The following is a 21475-nucleotide window of genomic DNA, read 5'->3' on the forward strand; positions in this document are numbered from 1 at the left end:
AAGAATTTCAGAGCCCACCCCAGATTTATAGAAGCAGGACCTTCCAACAAGCACCCCAGGTATCCTCTTGACCAATGAAGTCCTACAAATGTTGCCTCAGTCGCAGAGTAATCATAAAATGAAAATTTGACCATGTTGCTCCCAGGCTAAATGAAAAAAAAAAAATTCATTGGGTATCCATCAGCCTCAGGACAAAGTGTAGGGACCCCAAGACTTTCAGGACCTAACCACCAGCAATCTGCCTTTCTAGCTTCATCCTCTGCCACCCTGGCACCCAGTCCCCTCATCCCAGCCCAGCCAAGTTGCCCCACGGCATGGGATTGTTCTGTGCTTTCCATTACATGTCCATGTCTATAACCTCTACACTACAATGTCCCCCCAATGACAATCCCCATTAAGTTTGCCCTCTGTCTTCCCTCAAAGCAAACCCACAGTTGTGAAGGCACAATATTCTTCACATCCTGTAGTTTGTTGTGCTGTGGGCCAAATTTCCACATCAGCAGGACTGACCGACCGCTTACAGAGCTGCAGAAGTGCCACAGGTGGTATCTCTACAGCTCTCTTTAGGTCTGAGCTTCAAAGATGCAAAATCACAGCAGAAAGAGACAGTGCCCTGCTCAGAGGAACAAAACGTTTCATCAATAAATTACTTAAGTACGAAAAACCTACATAATCAAAAATCTACTTGAGGTATTCATTAACCTATACTCCCAAGTCTCAGAATGAAATGTCCCATAATAAGCAACTTTTTAAAGGATTTATTTATTTATTTATTTTAAAGAGTTACACAGAGAGAGAAAGGGAGGCAGAGAGAAAGAGAGGTCTTCCATCAGCTGGTTCACTCCCCAATTGGCTGCATTGGCCAGAGCTGCACCAATCTGAAGCCTGAAGCCAGGAGCTTCTTCCAGGTCTCCTATGCAGGCACAGGGGCCCAAGGACTTGGGCCATCTTCTACTGCTTTCCCAGGCCATAGCAGAGAGCTGGATTGGAAGAGGAACAGCCGGGACTAGAACCAGCACCCATATGGGATGCCAGCACTTCAGGACAAGGCTTTAACCTGCTGTGCCTCAGTGCTGGCCCCCAAACCTGGAGCTTTTCAAAAACAGGGATTCCTTAGCCCCAACTTCACCCAACTGGATGAGAATCTTGAGGGCAGGGGAAAGAGAATCCTACTTCTAAAAATATTTATTTATTTATTTATTTTTATTTGACAGATAGAGTTAGACAGTGAGAGAGAGAGAGAGACAGAGAGAAAGGTCTTCCTTCTGTTGGTTCACCCCCCAAATGGCTGCTATGGCCGACATGCTGCGCTGATCTGAAGCCAGGAGCCAGGAGCCAGGAGCCAGGAGCCTCTTCCTGGTCTCCCATGCAGGTGCAGGGCCCAAGCACTTGGGCCATCCTCCACTGCCTTCCCAGGCCACAGCAGACAGCTGGACTGGAAGAGGAGCAATCGGGACTAGAACCTAGCATCTATATGGGATGCTGGCGCTGCAGGCAGAGGATTAACCAAGTGAGCCATGGTGCCAGCCATTATTTATTAATTCAATAGGCAGAGAGACAAAAATAAGGAGACACAGAGAGACAGAGAGATCCCATCTGCTGGTTCTTCCCCCAAATGACTTCAACAGCTAGAATTGGACCAAGCTCAAGGCAGGAGCAGGAAACTCAATCCATATTTCCACGTGGGGGGCAGTATTGAATTAATTCCTTGAGACACCACTGCTGCCTTCCAGGTGCACAGTTTCAGGAAGCTGGTGTTAGGAATTGAACCCAAGCTCTCTGATCTGGCACACTGGCATCTCAACCAGTGTCTTAGCAACTAGACCAAATGCCTGCACTGGAATCCTGAAGTTGAGTGGCTCTGAGGATTAGCCAACCTTGAATGGACTTGCTAACTCTTGAGAGCTCTTTTCACACTTCAGGTTTGAGAGTCTTTTTCTTCGTAACAACTTTGTGTGTGTTTTTGGGTGTATATAGCCATGATATAATGAGCCAAGAAAAATGTAGATTTTGCCAACATGACATAGGGAGGAAATCCTAATTCTCCTCATTAGAGAGAAATCACAATGAATTAGAATTTCATGGAATGAAGTGTCTACATCAACTAATTTGCCTACTGTTGAAGCTGCTGTTGAGAAGGAAAGGAAAGGAAGTATCACAGAAAATCTATTTGATGACAAATAGACAGCAGTGCCTACTAAGTTTACCATTCTGCTCTGTGTTTGAATTCTCGTTGTGTAGCCCTGAGCATGAAAAAGTGTAGGATACTGGGATAACAACAGACAGATTAATTTGATTAAGTGCTACTCAGTGTTTTAAATGTATGATTTAACCCTTGTAACAATGCTATGGGGTAAGGATTATTGCCACCACTCCTTAACAGATAAGAGGACTAGACCCTTAGAGGTCTAATCAATGCTCAAAGCCAAAGCCAGCTAGTGAGAGGTGAGAATGCCCAGAGGATGCACACCCAGAGCACCTGACTGCAGAGCCTACAGACCTCATGGCACTTAGCATATGCAGTAGCAATGGTTTCTTTTTACCAAATCCCAGAGAGCATCTTCATAAAAAGTTTGTTTGTGTATTTCTTTATTTATTGGAGAGAGCTAGAGATGGAGACACAGCGAGAGTGCTTCCATCTACTGTTTCACTCCCCCAAATGCCTGCAACAGCTAGGGCTGGGCCAAGCCAAAGCCAAGGAGCTGAGAACTCTATCCAGGGCTCCCACAGGAGTGACAGCCATCACCACTGTTTCCCAGAGTCCACACTGACAGAAAACTGGAGTTCAGAGCTAGGGGTGAGCCTCAGACCCAGGCGCTTCTGTCTGGAATGCAAATGTCTCAACTGCTGGATCAAAAGTTGTCCCCAGAGAACATCCTGGATTCCCTTGCCTGTCCTCTAAAAGCAGAGGATAGCAAAGGTCACACACTTCTACAAGCATTTGGCTACTCAGGAGCTGGTAGCTAAGGTTCTTCTGCGCCAGCCCCCTCTTATTCAATGAAACCCTTTTGGAAGGCGGAATGAGACTGATAGTTCTCCTGTGAGACAAAGTCAGTCTGTGTCTTCTGCTGCCCCTAAAAATGAAATCACGCTTGCTTGACACAATAAACCATGTATATAGCATACAACTTATCAGATGCCCACATTTAGATTACACACAGCGAGCATTGTTCCTTTTGGGGTAGAACTCTATGAGTTTCAATGTGCAGTGCCTGCCTTCTCCAGGCTCTGTGACGTGACTGCAACAGGTAGAAAGAGCACTGGGGGTAGAGTCCAGGTCCTTCACTAAGTCCCAACAGTGTCTTCACTAAATGTAAGCCCATGGACCTTTTCTCATTGCTAGAATAGTACCTGGCACTTAAGGGCCTCTCCATAAATGTTAGCAATGTAGACAGAATTTACTAGAAAATAAGTTAGGATAAATAGAGACTTTAAAAAAAAAAACAGTTTGCAAATGGAGAGACCTCACCTTCAGTGCAGAATGAGCTCTAAAGGAGCAATGAGAGGCTGTCTACAGAAAGTCCCCACCCAGGCTCCCATCTGGTCTGCAACACCAGCTGCAGGGGCAGGAAGAACTCTGTCCTGATTGATTGCTAATAGAAACTGACCACAGATCAGGGTTCATCAGTCAGGTGACATGGGACTTCCCTGCAGGGGATGAATTCGATGGCATACAACAGTGATGGACAGTTGTAAAGAACAGGGAACCTGAGCAATCTCTAGTCTCTAGTCGGTGACGGGCCACTCAGCTTCACTATCAATTTAGGCCCAGAGACCCACCCCAGACCCATCAGTGATACTCAGTCTTTCTCAGTTCACAGTTATATAGATTCTATGTTGCTTCGATCTCTAAAGAGAAGCAAATATAGCTAAATTCCAGTTACTTAAGCTCTTCAAACCATAGTATCTACACCTATGAAATGGGAAAAAGTTACTGTTTACCATGTAGTTAGGGCTTGTATGGAAATTAATGTAGTATGTGTAAACGCACATATGGAGTGTAAAGTGCTGTAGAAATATGTGGAAATGTGGATAAAAGCAAAGAAAGATGTCTTATATGAACAATCATATGCTCAGGGAAGTATAGGGAAGTTTTAAATTTAATCTTTCTCCCCTGGAGTTTTAATAATTTTAGTCTGTAATATAAACTGACAATAAATAAGAGGAAAAAGAAGAGATAAATGTTTTATATGTCTAAGGAATGGGTGTGCAAGACTCAAAGTGGGGCAAGGTGGCTGGCCCTCTTTCAGAGCTTAAAGGACAAGGGCTTGGGCTTCTGGGGAGCATAGAGGTGGCAGAGGCCATGGGAGGATTGGAGAGGAGCTACGACAAAGTCTCCCAGGTAAACAGCCACCTGTGGGCATCTCTACCTGAGCCTGGTGTCAGCCCACAAATCTATTCTTCCTGTGGAAAGACTGGAGGGGAGAATGGGAAGAGTTAGCATCAGATAGAAAAGCCTGCACCCACATCCGCAGTTACTTTACCAACACAGAAACACATAAATTTCTCTTTCACAAAACGACAGTGTTTCAGAGCCCTTCATCTGTCTGCATGGGTCAGATCTCTCTGGATAGGCAATTCAAAATAAGCCAAAGAAACACATTCAGAGTGGAATGTTTTACTCTCCCGTAAATCCATCATTTGTCCCCTTCACAAGTCTGGTCTTTTTAGCCATATGTACTATATTTCTGCTAACTAGCTTGTTTTATTTTGCTTTTTGAATACTTTCTAAATATTTTGTTTGTGAAATTATGGGTTTGATAGGGTTATGGTAGTGATGCACTTTATTAAAATATGGATTACGAAGTCCACAATCACTGAACGTGTTTCTCGCTTGAGTTTACGCGATCCCTATATGACCTAAATCACTCCTTCTGCCCCTCCCACTGGCATCCGTTTCTTCACTCTTCCCCCAAATCAGTTTTGAAGTAGGACATCTACTTTGCTCATCCAAAATCCATGCAGGTTTTTAACGATGGTGTTTTTATTATAAGTCTATAAACCACAGACAAACAGGGGTTTGTGAAAAGAAGTAGTAAGACATCTTACTCAGAACACCTCAAACGGTAATGTCGGGCATAGTAAACTGTGTGTATAATTCTTTAAGGATGACAGGGATTGGTTTTCAAAGCTGAACACATCAATTTTGCCATGCATGTTAACTTTAGGCCTAAATTATAATGCCAAGAGTGTTGAAGGACTTAAGCTATCATTAATAATGCATTAGATCTCATCACCAACAAACATTCTCGTCCTCTTTCAAAGCTACTGCCTGTAGTTAAATGTTCTAGAAAATCCCTGTTCCCAGTCTGTGGGATGTCTCTGGTAGTGCTTGGCTCATTTGCATAGCAGAGATGATTGACACTCCCAGGCCCAATAAACAAAGCCTTTCCCAAGTCTTAGTTACCAATACCTCCTACCTGCCAAAATTCTCTGATCCATTCATTTGTTCATTCATCTATTCCTGTATTCATTCAACAAATACTTGCTGGGCATAGATCAGGGAGCAGGTGTTGTGATAGTTTCATCCTATAGTAACGAACCAGGGAGACATGATTCCTGCCTCTACAGTTTATATCATGATGCAGAAGAGGAACAAGAAGATGTTCAGTAGCAGTATGACTGGCAGGCATGATAGTCACAGGATCAGGAAAAGTTTCCGTGAGGAAGTGACATTTAAGCAGAGATATGAAGTAACTGAATGAAGGAAGCAGGAGTGCATGTGAGTTTGAGGACCAGGGGTGCAGAAACATTCAGAACCATGACTGACACCAACATGTGCAAAAGCCCTGCAGTGGCAAGAACACAATGCATCCTGGAGCTGAGTGGAAAGATGCAGAGAGTGACTAGAGAAGGTTCTGAAGACGCAGGGAGAGGCTGCCTCGCACAAGGCCCTACAAGTCTTGTCAAGGATTTTGAATTCTTTCCTAAGATCAGTGCAAAGCCATTGATAGGGCAGGGAAATGGCACAATCAGTTGTACATGTTTGAATGCCACTCTCTCTACACTGTGCAGAACAGTTGGCAGGGATAGCAAGAGGATGTGGGGAGTCCAGGAAGAAGGACATAGTAATGGTGCAAGTGAAAGACAATGTTTGAACCAGGACAGTAGAGCAAAACTGTGCATGGAGAGAAGGAACCAGATACAAGACATTTAGGAGACAGAATTGATGAAATGGTGATGGACTCCATGTGGGCAGATGGAGAAAGTAAGAAGCCCAGCTGGATTTCTGCACTTCTCCTGAAGAATGAGGCAGACAGTGGAGCAAAGGTAGTACCATTGGCCGCATTAGGGGAGCCAGACACAGAAGCAGGTTTGCCAGGGAAAGAGAGGTCGACTCCGACAGGTAGACATCAAAGTAGAGGTGTCCAGTTTTTACAAAAACATCTATAGCTTAAGAGAGCAGTGTTGCAGATTTAATTAACTGTAGTTATCTTTAAGCACTTTGTAAATAGGCACTGAAACACAATAATTATAATGGTATTCAAGGGGAGAACATAGTAGCCTCCCATTGAGGCAGAAAGGAAAACTAGCAAATCAGCAGGCATGAACCATTCCGCTGAAATACGTATTTTCAAACCCATCAGGCTGCACCCATTCAATATACAGTTTTCTGTACATAGATTATACCTCAACAGAGTAGAGAAAGAAAGAAATGCTTTATTTTCTTACATAATCTTATCCAACTTCAGTTATCAAGGGCTCAAATAAAATATGACAAAGATCTAATAAATGGTTCTCATTAAAATGACACGCCAAAAGTTATGGCTGCTTCTACCGCACTGGGGGAAAGCTCTGTGCTTTAACATAGGATTATTGCTCTAGGCCAAAGGTTATTGGGAAGATTTTGTTTTATTGAAAGCCAGACTTTACCTACCATGCCACAATGCTGGCCTGAAAGCCAGACTTTCCTACACAAGTCCTCTGGAATGCAATTTGAAAGGACACTGGGCGCTGCTTAAATAAAAAAGCTAAAGTAAACAGAAACACACGTACATCAAATTCCATACCAGAAGTGAATTAAATCTCTTGTAATAAAAATATAAAGTGAAATGGAACACCTGACTCATTGAGCTCCCCAATTGTATCAGTTCCCAAAAGCCTGCACAAACAGGTCTGATATGAATCAGAACTCATGAAAGTTAAATGTGTATTATGTGCCTAGCATATAGTAGATGTTCAATTAAGAGCATTAGGTACCTTTGTAATGTTCTTGCCCAAATAGTTAACCTTAATCATAATGAAACAATCAGACTAGCCCAAACCCGTATTATTTAAAATGTCAATGTTAGGAAAAACAAAGGCCACAAATCGTTATAAGGCAACAAAAGTAGAAGAGGGAGAGGAGAAGGATGGAGCAACAGAGTGAGAGTGAGAAAGGGTGAGAGAAAAAAAGAAAACCATAGGAGGGTGTTCTTGAATGAAATATGACTAAGAAGAAAATTAGGGCTGGCGCCGTGGCTCACTAGGCTAATCCTCCGCCTACAGTGCCAGAACCCCAGGTTCTAATCTTGGTTGAGGCGCCAGATTCTGTCCTGGTTGCTCCTCTTCCAGTCCAGCTCTCTGCTGTGGCCCGGGAAGGCAGTGAAGGATGGCTCGAGTGCTTGGGCCCTGCACCTGCACAGGAGGAAGCACCTCGCTCCTGGCTTTGGATTGGCGCAGCACCAACCATAGCGGCCATTTGGGGAGTGAACCAATGGAAGGAAGACCTTTCTCTCTGTCTCTCTCTCTCACTGTCTAACTCTGCCTATCAAAAAAAGAAAGAAAAAGAAAGAAAGAAAGAAAGAAAGAAAGAAAGAAAGAAAGAAAGAAAGAAAGAAAGAAAGAAAGAAAAAGAAAAGAAAATGTAATACATGATCCTAGATTGGATTTCAGACCTAAAACATAAAAGACAAACAAGCAAACAAAAAGCTGTTAGGACATTACTAGGAAACCTACAAATACTTGAATATGGACCATATAGCGGTAAATAACATTATGCCAGTGTTAAATTTCCTAAAGGTAATAATTGTATGGCTTTTATATAGGTGGAAATACCCTTGTCCTTAAGAAACTTGTGGTAATGTACTTATGGGGGAAGTGACTCCACAACTAATTCAAATGCTCATCTAAAAAGCATATAACTCCTTCCCTTGGTATCTACGGGAAATTGGTTCCATATCTCCCACAGATACCAAATCAGGATGCTCAAGTCTACTATATAAAATAGTGTAGTCAGCGGACTCATAGAATGACAACTGCTTTATTTTTATTATTTATTTATTTATTTATTTACAGGCAGAGTGGACAGTGAGAGAGAGAGACAGGGAGAAAGGTCTTCCTTTACCGTTTGTTCACCCTCCAATGGCTGCTGCGGCTGATGTGCTGCGGCCGGCACACCACACTGATCCGAAGCCAGAAGCCAGGTGCTTTTTCCTGGTCTCCCATGTGGGTGCAGGGCCCATGGACTTGGGCCATCCTCCACTGCACTCCCAGGCCACAGCAGAGAGCTGGCCTGGAAGAGGGGCAACTGGGACAGAATCTGGTGCCCCGACCAGGACAAGAACCCAGGGTGCCAGCACCGCAGGCAGAAGATTAGCCTATTGAGCTGTGGCGCCAGCCTGACAACTGCCTTAAATAACACTCTGACCTCAGAATCAGCCCTTAAGGCATTCTGGTCTGGCTGAAAAGCCCATAAGAGCATTTTAGGCATGAAAAGCCAAGACACTGTGGCAAAAAAAAAAAAAAAAAAGTCCTACATGAAGGATCTCTGTAAGTGAGACCACAGTGGAAAGAAGGAGCCATTAAAGAAGGATGTACTTTTCTCTGAAGGGAAGAGAGAACTTCCACTTTGCTTATGGCCCTGTCTAAATACTGACAGAGATTGTGGACTCAAAAGGCTTCCATAGCCTTGGATGTTCATGTCAAGAGCCTCAGGTGATCACTGACATCATACATAAGAGTGTTGATTGTTAAATTAACAACAGGTGTCACTGTGCACTAATTTTCCATGCAGGACTTCTGTCCTCAATGAATTGTATTATGAGAATTAACCGTAAAACTTGTTCTGTGTGTGTGTGTGTGTGTGCGTGCACGCAAATTGTTGAAATCTTTACTTACTCTAGAGTTGGTCTTCTGTGTATAAAGTTAATTGAAAATGAACCTTAATGGAGAATGGGACTGGGAATGTGAGAGGGATGAGTGGTGGGGTGGGAGGGTGGATATGGTGGGAAGAATTACTATATTCCTAAAGTTGTACTTATGAAGTTTGTACTCATTAAATAAAAGGTTTCTTTGAGGGAAAAAAAACAAGTGTAGTATTGGCATATAACCTATGTATACCATCCTGCATATTTTAAATCTTCCCTAGGTTATTTATAATACCTTATATAATGTAAATGTTATTAAAATAGTTGTTATATTTTATTATTTAGAGAATAATGACAAGAAAAGAAAGTCTGTAAATTTTTAGAACAGAGGCAATCTTTTTAAAAAATACTTTCAATCTATAGCTGGTTGAATCCATGGAAGTAGAGCCCACAGATATGGACAGCTGATGATATAGGGATGATAGAGATGATATAAAGTGAAAGAGATATGGAGATGGAGATGGAGATAGAGATACATAGAGATGATAATAGAGATAGAAATAGACATAGATATATGATAAAAGTGATACTGTAGCAAAACATTGGATATGAACAGCTGATGATATAGCGGTAACAGAGATGATAGAGATAGAAATAGAGGTAGATAAAGATACATAGAGATGATGATAGAGATAGAAATAGACATAGATATATGGTAAAAGTGATACTGTATCAAAACATTGTCAATGGGTTGGGATTATAAAGACGTATTGGACCATTCTTGTGATTTTCAGAAGATTCAAAAAAATTGTAAATAACAGCTAAAAATTTTTAAGGCTTACAGTCACAAATTGCAACTGTATCTATAAATATAAATACATAAAGTATATATAAGTATACATAGTGTATATGAATAATACATATGTATTAGTATATAAGCAGATTGTTTTATGTTTATAAAGTCTAAACATGTAATAGCAAATAAATCATTGTTAAGGAAAAGTAAATTAAATGAACTTTAAATTTTTTGTAGGAAACGTAGAAAATGCAGAATTTTTGAAGCATCAAGCAAGAAATGACTATCGTACCCGGAAAATTGGCAAAATGGAAAAATGGATTCGTGAACAGGAGGCCCGGGGACAGCTTTTTTGGGATAGGTCTAGCTGTGACTCAGATGAGCTTGGGATAGATGAGAAGAAACCACAAGCATTAGTGAGGACGAGGACGGAGAGAATTCCACTTTTTGATGAGTTTTTTGATCAAGAATAAGAATGCTTAAGTTTACTGGCTAAACAAACTACACCATGTTAGATATTTAAGAGGTGTTTTCAAATACATGATTCTTAAAATTTATAGAAGGCATTGGACCTTCTGGTAAATGTTTTCTTAAGTTGTTATCTAATGGTTGAAACTGTTTGCTAAGTATTCATGTGATATTGCTATTGTCAGCAAGCTTCCATAGCCTAGGCAACTCATGACGACAGCCTAGGGTGGTTACTGGCACCATAAACTAGAGTGTCAATTTGTTGGGTCAACAACAGGAGCCACTGTGCACTTGCTCCTCATGTGGGATCTCTGTCCTTAATGTGCTGTACATTTTGATTTAATGCTATAACTAGTACTCAAACAGTATGTTTCACTTTGTGTTTCTATGTGGGTGCAAACAGTTGAAATCTTTATACTAAATTGATCTTCTGTATATAAAGAGAATTGAAAATGAATCTTGATGCAAATGGAAAGGGAGAGGGAGCAGGAGTGGGGAGGGTTGCGGGTGGGAGGGAAGTTATGGGAGGGGGAAGCCATTGAAATCCATAAGCTGTACACTGGAAATTTATATTCATTAAATAAAAGTTTAAAAAAAAAGAATAAGAATGTCATTCACTAAATACTGAATACATTAAAATATTACCTTTCTGTCAAACTCTTCAAGTTAATATATGAATTATTGTGAGGAAAGCAATTCTCTTTTGTAAAAAGATATTATATTATTTAGAGTCTTATGGCTAGCAGGTTTGTTATATATGTCATTATCTGTTGCTGTGTAACTAACTGCCTCAAAACTTAGAGACTTAAATAAGAGGCATTTTAATGTGTCATTTTTCTGTGGGTTGCTGGGCTCTGCTAAATGGTTCTTCTGTTAACCTCATGACATCTTTCAAGTCATTGAAATAGAATGTCAGCTAAGACTGGAGTCATCTGAAGGCTCAACTAGGACTCTAAGGCAGCTAGACCATGTCCCCTCTCCATATAATCTCAAAGCCTTGTCACATATGCTCTGCAGCAGAGTAGTAAATTTCTTTCCTATCAGTCTAGGGATCCCAAAAGCAAATGTCCCAAGAAAAGAAAGCAAGAACAGTCTTCTTAAAGGTTGGTCATGAAACTGGCTCTGAATCACGTGCACCATATTCTGAAGCTCAGGCAAGATTGCAGTCAATGTAGGAGCCTACACAATGGTGTGAAGGCCAAAGTTGCTCCACTAGGGTCCACCCGTGAGACTTGTTACCACATGACGCTCTTTTATTTCCCCCAGAAACCTTTTACTTAAGGTATACAAACTTCATGAATTTTATAAAAACAACTTTAAGGACATAGTGATGGTGATTCACACTGTACCCACCCTTCCACCCCCACTCTCACCCTTCTTCCTTTTCCCTCCCCAAATCCCATTCTTATTTTTTACTAAGATCTACTTTCAATTAACTTTATACACAGATTAACTCTATACTAAGTAAAGAGTTCAACAAATAGTATGAAAAAAAGTGTTCCTCAACTGATGAAGAACTTTTTTTTTATTTCTTCTGTGACCTGCTGTTCATTCAGGAGCATGTTGTTCAGTCTCCATGTGTTTGCATGTGTTCTAGAGATTCTTGAGTTGTTGATTTCCAACTTCATTCCATTGCAGTCAGAGAAGATGTATGGTATGATTTTGATTTTTTTTAATTTGCTGAGACTTGCTTTATGGCCTGGTGTGGTCTATCCTAGTGAAAGTTCCGCACACTGGTGAGAAGAATGTGTTTTCTGCAACTGTAGGATGAAAAGTTCTATAGATATCAGTTAGGTCCATTTGGTCTATAGTGTCAATTCACTCTGCTGTTTCCTTGTTGATTTTTTGTCTGGTTGATCTGTCCATTGCTGAAAGTGGGTATTGAAGTCCCCCATCACTATTGTATGGGAGTCTATGTCTCTCTTTAGATCCATTAGCTTTTGTTTTAAATAGTCAGGTGCCCTGTAATTAGGTGCATACACATTTACTATAGTCACATCTTCCTGTTGAATTTAGCCTTTAATCATTGTATAGAGCCCATCTTTGTCTCTTTCAACAGTTTTTGTGTTAAAGTCTATTTTGTCTGATATTAAGATGGCTACACCTGCTCATTTTTGGTTTCTATTAGCGTGGAATGCCTTTTTCCATCCTTTCCCTTTCAGTCTGCTTATATCTTTCTTGGTGAGATGTGGTTTTTTTGTAGATAGCAAATAGATTTTTTTTTCCATTCAGCCAGTCTGTGTCTTTTAACTGGAGAGTTGAGACCATTTATATTCAAGGTGACTATTTATAAGTAATGACTTGTCCCTGTCATTTTTCCATAAATATTCCTATTTTTTACTTTGGATTTCCTTTGTACTTTTACTAGGAGATTTTCTGCCTTCACCTTTTTTCACACTGATGACCATGTTTCTGTGCTTCTGTGTGTAGCACATCCTTTAGAATTTTTTGTAAGGCTGGATGAGTGGTGACAAATTCTTTCAATATCTGTTATGAAAGGTCTTATTTTACCTCCATTCATAAATGAGAGCTTTGCAGGGTACAGTATTCCGGGTTGATAGTATTTTTCTCTTAAGACTTGGAATATACCTCACCATTCTCTCCTAGCCTGTAGGGTTTCTGATGAGAACTCATCTGTGAGTCTAATTGGAGATCCTCTAAAAGTAATCTGATGTTTCTCTTATGCACATTTTAGAATCTTTTCTTTATCTTGTACTGTTAAAGTTTGACTACAATGTGTTGTGGTGAAGATCTTTTCTGGTCATGTCTATTAGGAATTCTATGTGCTTCCTGTACTTGGATGTCCATTTATTTCTCCAAATTAGGGAAGTTTTCTATAATTATTTCACAAAAAAAGGCCTTCTAATCCATTCTCTTTCCATGCCTTCAGGAACTCCTAAGACCCGTTTGTCAGATTGTTTGATAGTGTCCCACACATCTCCCACACTGTTTTTAGTTTTCTAATTTCCTATTTTTTTTCTTGGCTTGACTGTAAAATTTCCAGAGATTTGTCTTCTAACTCAGATATTCTTTTTTCTGCCTCACCAATTCTGCTGTTAAGGCTTCCCACTGCATTTTCTATTTGTTCTATTAAATTCTTCATTTACAATATTTTGTTTCTCTTTGATATCTCAATTTTGTGAGAAGATTTTCTTCAATGTCAGTATGAATTTCTTTAGTTTGTGGATTTGCTTCTGATTACGTCTAAGTAACCCCATGATCAATTTTTTGGATTATGTTTCCAGCATTTCTTCAATCTCTTCATTTTCACCTTTTGTATTAAAGTGTTGTTGAGTTCCTTTGAGGGCATCTTGTTGTCTCCCTTATTCTTGTTTCTTGAATTGCTGTGTTTATTTTTAGGTATTTGTAGAGATGTTTGTTGGGGGTTTTTGGTTTGGTTTGGTTTGGTTTTTGCCTGTGGCGGCCTTTAATTTTAGACTATACCTCTGTGGATTAGTGGAGTGTCTGCTCTTTGAGTGAATCCCTGAGGCATGTGCTAGTTGTGGCCAGGGAGTTCCGTTCAGTGCTCCAAGAGACTCCCAAAGTGTGTGTGGCAAATCTCTCTCTTTCTCTCTTTTTTAATCAGAGGGGACATTTGTTAATTTTTATTGGCATAGTCTCAGGCTCACCTCCTCTCCTCCAAGGAGACCAATGCCTGGGTGTTAGCCCCAGTGAGTACAATACTCATTCATGCTTCCATAAGAACCACACAAAGAATCCATGCTGTCATTGGGGTGAGCACAGATACCTCAGCAATGACCCTAACCAGGGAATCAGGGAGCCCTGAGTGTGTAGAGCTGCCCACCATGACTGCCCAAAGACCCAGCCTCACCCTGCACCCTCACAAGCAGCCACAGTGTTTTCACAGTCCCAGCACACAAGGCTCCTACAGTCACAAGCACCCAGCCCCCTGTCAGTGCTTTCACCCAGACTCAGGTGTCTGCTTGGCTGGTTGCTGGGCATGTGGAAATGAGCTGGCACAGCTGTTATATATGTCCTTCCCATTCTCTGCTACTTACAGGGTACCAGTTCTGGGTGGTCGGGGAGAGAGAAACACGCCCCCACACACACACACACACTTTTTTCCCTATAGGTTAGCAGTTTTATAGTCCCCCACAGGGCTCCAAGCCAGACTCCAGCCAGGCTCTTCCCACAACTTTATTGCCTGCAGCTTGGGCTCCTGCAGTCTGGTCTCACCTCACTCTCCAAAGCTGGTGCTGAGGCTCTCGGCTACTGAGGTCCTGAGTTGTGCAAATCCACATCCTCCACACAGATCCTCAGCATCCCTCTAATTTGTGGTGGAGTTTCCTCTGCCATTTTCTCCCTAACTCTTCCCTGAGATTGCACTCTCCCCACATTTTTTAATTATCCCCCCCTAGACCAGAGCAGTAAGCTACCTCCCTATTCCCCACACCATGCTTTTAAAAAGCAAATTAGATCTTATATAACAAATGAGAGTAGGTTTGAGACAATTTCATTTTTAAAGAAAAAAACTTCAATGCTTCACAAACTCATTTAGGCCATTTTTTTGTGAGTTAGCCATGAAAGAGGCTATAGGAAAAAGGTGGAATAATGTCAATTATGGAAGGTCATTGTGAAGTCAAGTTCAAAATTAAGACCTCTGAGATTATGATGTACATCTTACAGCTCTTTGAAACTAAAAGGGATCTCACAAATGTTCTGTCTAAAAGTTACTTCATCTATAAAACTTAGATTTTTAGGCAATATTTAAGGGCTTTTGTATAAAATTTGGCTCCACATTTGGCATCATCTAAAAATACTTTTAATCAATACCAAAGCTTCCAAGAATTTAACAAAACTTTAAAACAAATAAAAGCAAAGCACTATTTTAAGTTTTCTCTGAGAAACTTCCAAAAGGAAAAAAATAGAGGAAAAATCACCTGACTTTACATTCAGATCAGTCAGTAAGAAGACAGAAAGCCTGAAATGTCAGGGAATAAACATCTGTGTTTCTTCCAAAGACAAAATGCAATTTGGTCATCCCTCAGCCTGTCTTCAATTAGTTCTTTTTGCTCTCTGTGTTCTTCTTACTTTCTTCTGTGCTAGACAATAAGCATATCCCCAGCAGAAGAATAGAGAAATGGACCTGCTAGCCTTCCCAGAAAAGTAGATCCTTCAGAGGATAAATGAATTTAAGCTATTCAAAGGATCCTTGCCTATTATGGTTGATCTGGAAGTCTTACAGGAAAGTGGGACAGACAACTCCCAACCCTGAAGAGTGAATCCAAAGCTCTTCTCTGTCATAGAAATTGGACAGAATCCCCTTCTATAAACTCACTTGTTACCTACATCTCTTCTCCCTATGATATCCTCTCTTCCTAGGATGACATCTGGAACAGAATTTATCATTAAATGTTGCTATATTCATTAATTTATATGCTGGGTTATCTTGTCAAGTAGACAGGTGCATGTTTTTCTCCAGCTATGCAGTTGCTCACCCTCATTTTCATCATTGCCCAAGAATTTTGAAAATTCAAGCATGATTATACAGTGAAAAAGGGACATTTTCCTCAAAAGCTCTTGAAAACCATACATCGTTAATTGAAGGCTTAAATTAAACATTGCCTAAAGATATAGGAGCTGATGAGAATGCTGTAGCTCAAAATGTTTTTCAGAACCCTATAAGTGTGTTAGCTGCAAAAGAAAATTAATCATGATGCCTTCTCTGAGTTTATTTGCATGCTCCATGTGGAACTCTTCCTCATCCAGTTATAAATTCAAGAATTTGAAAGGATTAGTTAACAATAGTAATAACTGCCAGAGTGCATGGTTTTCCTATTGTGTGTGAGACACTCTTCAAATGTTTTACATATTTAATCCTCAATGTCTTGGTGGGTCAGGATTAATATCATCTCCATTTTACAGATGAGGAAAATGGAGGATTCCAAGATGGCTGAATAGGAGAAGGTAGTACTGCTGTAGGCTGGGAGAAAATAGTAACAAAAAAATGAAGGAATTCCATTCACAGGGAAGAGTTGCAAAGAAATCTGCAGTGGAAATTCTACATAAAGAAGAGGGACTTTGTGTGGTTCATGCAGCAGTGTGGATAAATTTTGCACCCACTTGTGGGCTAACCCAGGGCATTTATTGCTTTGGGAAAGAGGAGGTAAAGTTGTGATTACACCACCAGAGATGATCATACAATCTTCCCTGCTGACAATAGAGCAGATTCACCATGCCCAACTTGGGTGTCACACTGGATACCTGCCCCACCGTCGAGTAATGACCAGAGCTACCTGGCCACACCCAGCACACAACCCTGGGTTTTCTTTTTTAAAAAAGATTTATTTATTTATTTGAAGGTCAGAGTTACCCAGAGAGAGAAGGAGAGGCAGAGAGAGAGAGAGGTCTTCCATTCACTGGCTCATTGCCCAATTGGCCACAATAGCTAGAGCTGCACTGATCTGAAACCAGGAACCACAAGCCAGGAGCCAGGAGCCTTCTCTGGGTCTTCCACATGGGTGCAGGGGCCCAAGCACTTGAGCCATCTTCTACTGCTTTCCCAGGCCACATCAGAGAGCTGGATAGGAAGTGGAGCAGCTGGGACTCAAACCGGCACCCATATGGGATGCCAGCATTGCAGACAGTGGCTTTACCCATTATGCCACAGCGCTGGTCCCAGCCCTGGGTTTTCACTGAAAGAGGAGACACTCCACTAAGCCACAGAGGAATAGTTCAAAAATAAAATCTGTCAGAGAAGAAAACCAACAAGTATTTCCACAAATGCCTAAAAATAAATGCAGAAATTCAAAAAATAAGAATAAGGAAGACAATATGACTCCCCCAAAGAACAAATACAACACTTCATTATTAGAATGTGAAGATGAGATTGATTAAATGCCTGAAAAGAATTCAAAATATTAATCATAGGATTACTCAGAAACAATGAGAAGCAAATGAACAAGTTAAGGAAATCCCCACATAACATGGAAGAAAAATTCTCCCATGAAATTGAGACTTTGAAGGGAAATAAAACTGAAATATTAGTAACAAAGAATTCAGTTTGTCAAACAAAAAAATACAATGGAAACCTTAACAGACTTGGTGAGCAGAAGAAAGAATATTTGAGCTAGAAGACAAATCTTTGGAAATTTCTCAAAAAAAGATGAAGAAATTAGAAAAATTAAAAAGAGTATTAGAGATTTACAGGATACTATCAAATGACCCAGAATATGGATCTTAGGAGTTCCTGAAGGAGTGGAAAGACATCATGAGTTAGAAGGCCTATTCATTGAAATAATTAAAGAAAACTTCCCTATTTTAGAGAAAGAAAGGGACATCCAATAACATGAGGCACACAGAACTCCTAATAGATATAACCAGAAAAGATCTTCAACACTCAACATTGTAGTCGAACTTTCAATAGTACAACATAAAGAAAAAATTCTAAAATGTGCATGAGAGAAATGCCAGATTACTTTTGGAGGATCCCAAACTAGACTCACAGCTAACTTCTCATCAGAAACCCTACAGGCTAGGCAAGAATGGAGAGACATAGTCCAAGTCTTAAAAGAAAAAAGAAAAAAAAAAAAAGATCAACCCAGAATACCGTACCCTGCAAAGTTCTCATTTATGAATGAGGAGAAATAAAGACCTTCCATAACAAACAGAAATCGGAAGAATTTGTCACCACTCGGCCGGCACCGTGGCTCAACAGGCTAATCCTCCACCTTGCGGCGCAGGCACACTGGGTTCTAGTCCCAATTGGCACCGGATTCTGTCCCGGTTGCCCCTCTTCCAGACCAGCTCTCTGCTATGGCCCGGGAAGGCAGTGGAGGATGGCCCAAGTCCTTGGGCCCTGCACCTGCATGGGAGACCAGGAGAAGCACCTGGCTCCTGGCTTCGGATCAGCAAGATGCGCCGGCTGCAGCAGCCATTGGAGGGTGAACCAACGGCAAAAAGGAAGACCTTTCTCTGTCTCTCTCTCTCTCACTGTCCACTCTGCCTGTCAAAAAAAAAAAAAAAAAAAAAAAAAGAATTTGTCACCACTCATCCAGTCCTACAAATGATGCTTAAGGATGTGCTACATACAGAAGCCAGAAAGATAGTCATCATTAAGAAGGAATGTGAAGGCAGAAAATCTCCCAGGAAAGGCAAAAGAAAATCCAATGCAAACTATGCAATGATAAAGGATTAATACCCAGGATCTAAAAAGAGCTCAAAAAGCTCAACAATAACAAAAACAATCCAATTAAAAAATAGGCAAAGGACTTGAACAGGCATTTTTCAAGAGAGGAAATCCAAATGGCCAACAGACAAAATTTTAAAAAATGCTCAGGATCACTAGCATCAGGGAAATACAAATGAAAACCACAATAAGATTTTACCTCACTGCAGTTAGAATGGCTCTCATACAGAAATCAACAAACAATAAATACTGGCTAGGATGTAGGGAAAAAGGTTCCCTAACCCACTATCGGTGGGAATGTAAACTACTACAGCCATTGTGGAAGACAGTATGAAGATACCTCAGAAAGCTGAAAACAGATCTACCACATGACTCAATCCCACTCCTGGGAATTTACCCAAGGGAAATGAAATCAGCATATTAAAGAGTTTTTATATCCAATGTTTATTGCAGCTCAATGCACAATAGCTAAATGTGGAATCAATCTACATATCCATCAAACAATGACTGGATAAAGAAATAATGGCATATATAGAGAGTATGGAATACTACTCAGCTGTAAAAAAGAATTAAATCCTGTCTTTTGCAACAAAATAGATGCAACTGGTAACCATCATACCTAGTGAAATAAGCCTGTTCCAAAAAAGACAAATACCATATGTTTTCCCTGATCTGTGGCAACTAGTAGAGTACCAAAAATGTAATATATAGAAGTGAAATGGACATTTTGAGCTTTGATTATTGTTTACAGACCTTGTCTACTGTTGGGAACAGTATTTTTTTCTTCACACTATTTGTTGAACACATTTCTTAGTGCAGTATTAATCTTATGAGTATAAAGTAAACTGAAAGTAGATCTTTGTAAAAATTAAAAGAGGGTATAGAAGAGGAAGGAGGAAGAAGAGTGGCAGCATGGACGTGAGAGAGGCTAGGGAAGGAAGTGTCACTACATTCCTACTTTTTTAGTATATGTGCTGCCGACGTGAGTACTCACTGTGTTCCTAAATCTGTATACATGGAATACATTAAATTTGTACACATTAAATGAAATTTAAAAATAAATAAACTCCTTTAAAACTACAGAGGATGAAAATGAGGCAAAAAGAGATTAAATAACTTACCAGAGCTGTCCAGCAGAGCTTCCCTTTGAAGTAGATTATTGTGTACCAAAAGTGATCTGACGGGAGCCAGGGGCTGTTCCCTCCTTTCCACAATTTTACTTCCAACTCACCACTGCATTATATGCAATTCCACAACTCTTTTCGATGACTGGTGAGGTTTTTCATTTGGTTTTTGGAAAGGAGTAATAGTATATTTTGGAAAGGGCAAGAACTTGGTGGGATTGTTTTTAGCAATGAGAACTGACTTAACTGATGGCTAAATTGTGGGCACAGGCAAGGATCACAGGACTTGAGAAAGTCAGAAGAGGGAGGGAGTAAAGGCTAACTCGACTATCTTCACAGTGTGGTCTGGGAGCACCAATTTCCCCCATGAGAAGTCCCCATCCAGAACTGAACGCAAGTGCACCAATGGCAATGGCAGGAGGGTAGCAGTGCTTAACTTTAGTCACAGGTTAAAGTCGCACGTCAACTGATCAAAAAACTAATAACAATCAAGGCTTCTGAACCCTGCCTTTTAATTCATTTGGGTTGGAGTTGAACTCTAGCATTGGGTTGGTGCGGTTTTTTGAAGCATCCAGGTTAATCTAATGTGTTAGTAAGGTCAAAAATTACAGCATTCGTGGTACAAGTGTTCTGGTTTACTGGAATAGATCAACTGCTATCTTTCAAAGTAACAACTCCTCTAAGATAACTTTTTTGAAGGTAAGAACATGAGGCCTGGAGCTCAACAAAAGAGTTAAGAGAAACGATCATTTTGTTGGTAATTGTCTGAGAACATCAATCCTATACTTAATCTTAAATTTGTTCAGGGCAGTGTACAGCCATCATAAACACGGCTGTTGCTGCTGAAAGCTATAAACCTCAGCCTGGAGGCAAATACAGTGATTTTTCTCTACTGAAAATCTCTCCAGCTTTATAAAGGAAAAAAAAAAAAAAGGTTTGTCTATGGCCAAATGCATACTTTCTCTTGTGAAAATATTTTTTGTTGCTCTGAGTTTTTTCTTTTTTCTTGCATTCTTCCTCAATTATTTTTTTTCAGGCAGAGGGATGTTTTCAGAGTCTATTTATGTTGATGATAATTTTGAGTTAGTACACCACGGTTTATCTAATGATGACTTTTGCGGGAACCATCCATGAAATACCCTTATAAACAACTGAATGTTTTCTGCTTTGCACTGAGTCCTTATAAACAGAACACAAAACACCAACTCTTTGTTCCACACTCATTCTTATCATGGAAGCACACTGGCCATCAAAGGATAATTAACAGCAACTATTCCCTGCATTGAGTGAAAAACAAAAACCTATTTCCATATATTAATACAAAATCTCCCTAGTTTAGAATACTGTAGGGAGGACTTGGGAGAAAGTTCTCTAAGGGATAGGTTAGGGAAGATCAGACCCTTAAGAACCTGAATTGTCACAGAGGAGGGAAAACTTACATTTGTTTTTTGGTGACTGCTTTATTTCAATTGCATCCATTTTGTTACAAAAGACAAGAAAAAAATGTAATGTATTGAATAAAATTGAAATTTTGAGATTTGATTATTGCTTACAGTCCTTCTCTATCCTCTTGAAGAACAGTTGCTTTTCATACTTAGGACTTGTTGAATTATTTATTTAGTGGAGAGTTAAGCTTATGATTATAAAGTAAACAAAGTATGTCATTGTAAAAAGTAAAAGAAAAATAACGAAAGAGGAGAGAAGATGGGAGGGAGGAGGAGAAGGGAAGGAGGCATCACTATGCTCTTAAAACTGTGTCTATGGGCCGGTGCCGCGGCTCAATAGGCTAATCCTCCGCCTGCTTGGGCCCTGCACCCCATGGGAGACCAGGAGAAGTACCTGGCTCCTGCTTTCGGATCAGCGCGGTGCA

At 40.4% G+C, this 21475-nt stretch overlaps 1 protein-coding gene across 1 annotated transcript in view; it reads left to right on the forward strand.

Moving 5' to 3' along the window:
* The window catches only part of CCDC198 (coiled-coil domain containing 198), a 36585-nt gene extending 26248 nt beyond the window's left edge, over positions 1-10337 (forward strand). Inside the window, exon 6 of the mRNA XM_062204572.1 lies at positions 10102-10337. Coding sequence (XP_062060556.1) covers positions 10102-10337 — 236 coding nt within the window. The remainder of the gene's footprint in view (positions 1-10101) is intronic.
* Positions 10338-21475: the final 11138 nt, after the last annotated feature.

The sequence above is a fragment of the Lepus europaeus genome, chromosome 11 (genome assembly GCF_033115175.1).
Source record: "Lepus europaeus isolate LE1 chromosome 11, mLepTim1.pri, whole genome shotgun sequence".
Lineage (NCBI taxonomy): Eukaryota > Metazoa > Chordata > Mammalia > Lagomorpha > Leporidae > Lepus > Lepus europaeus.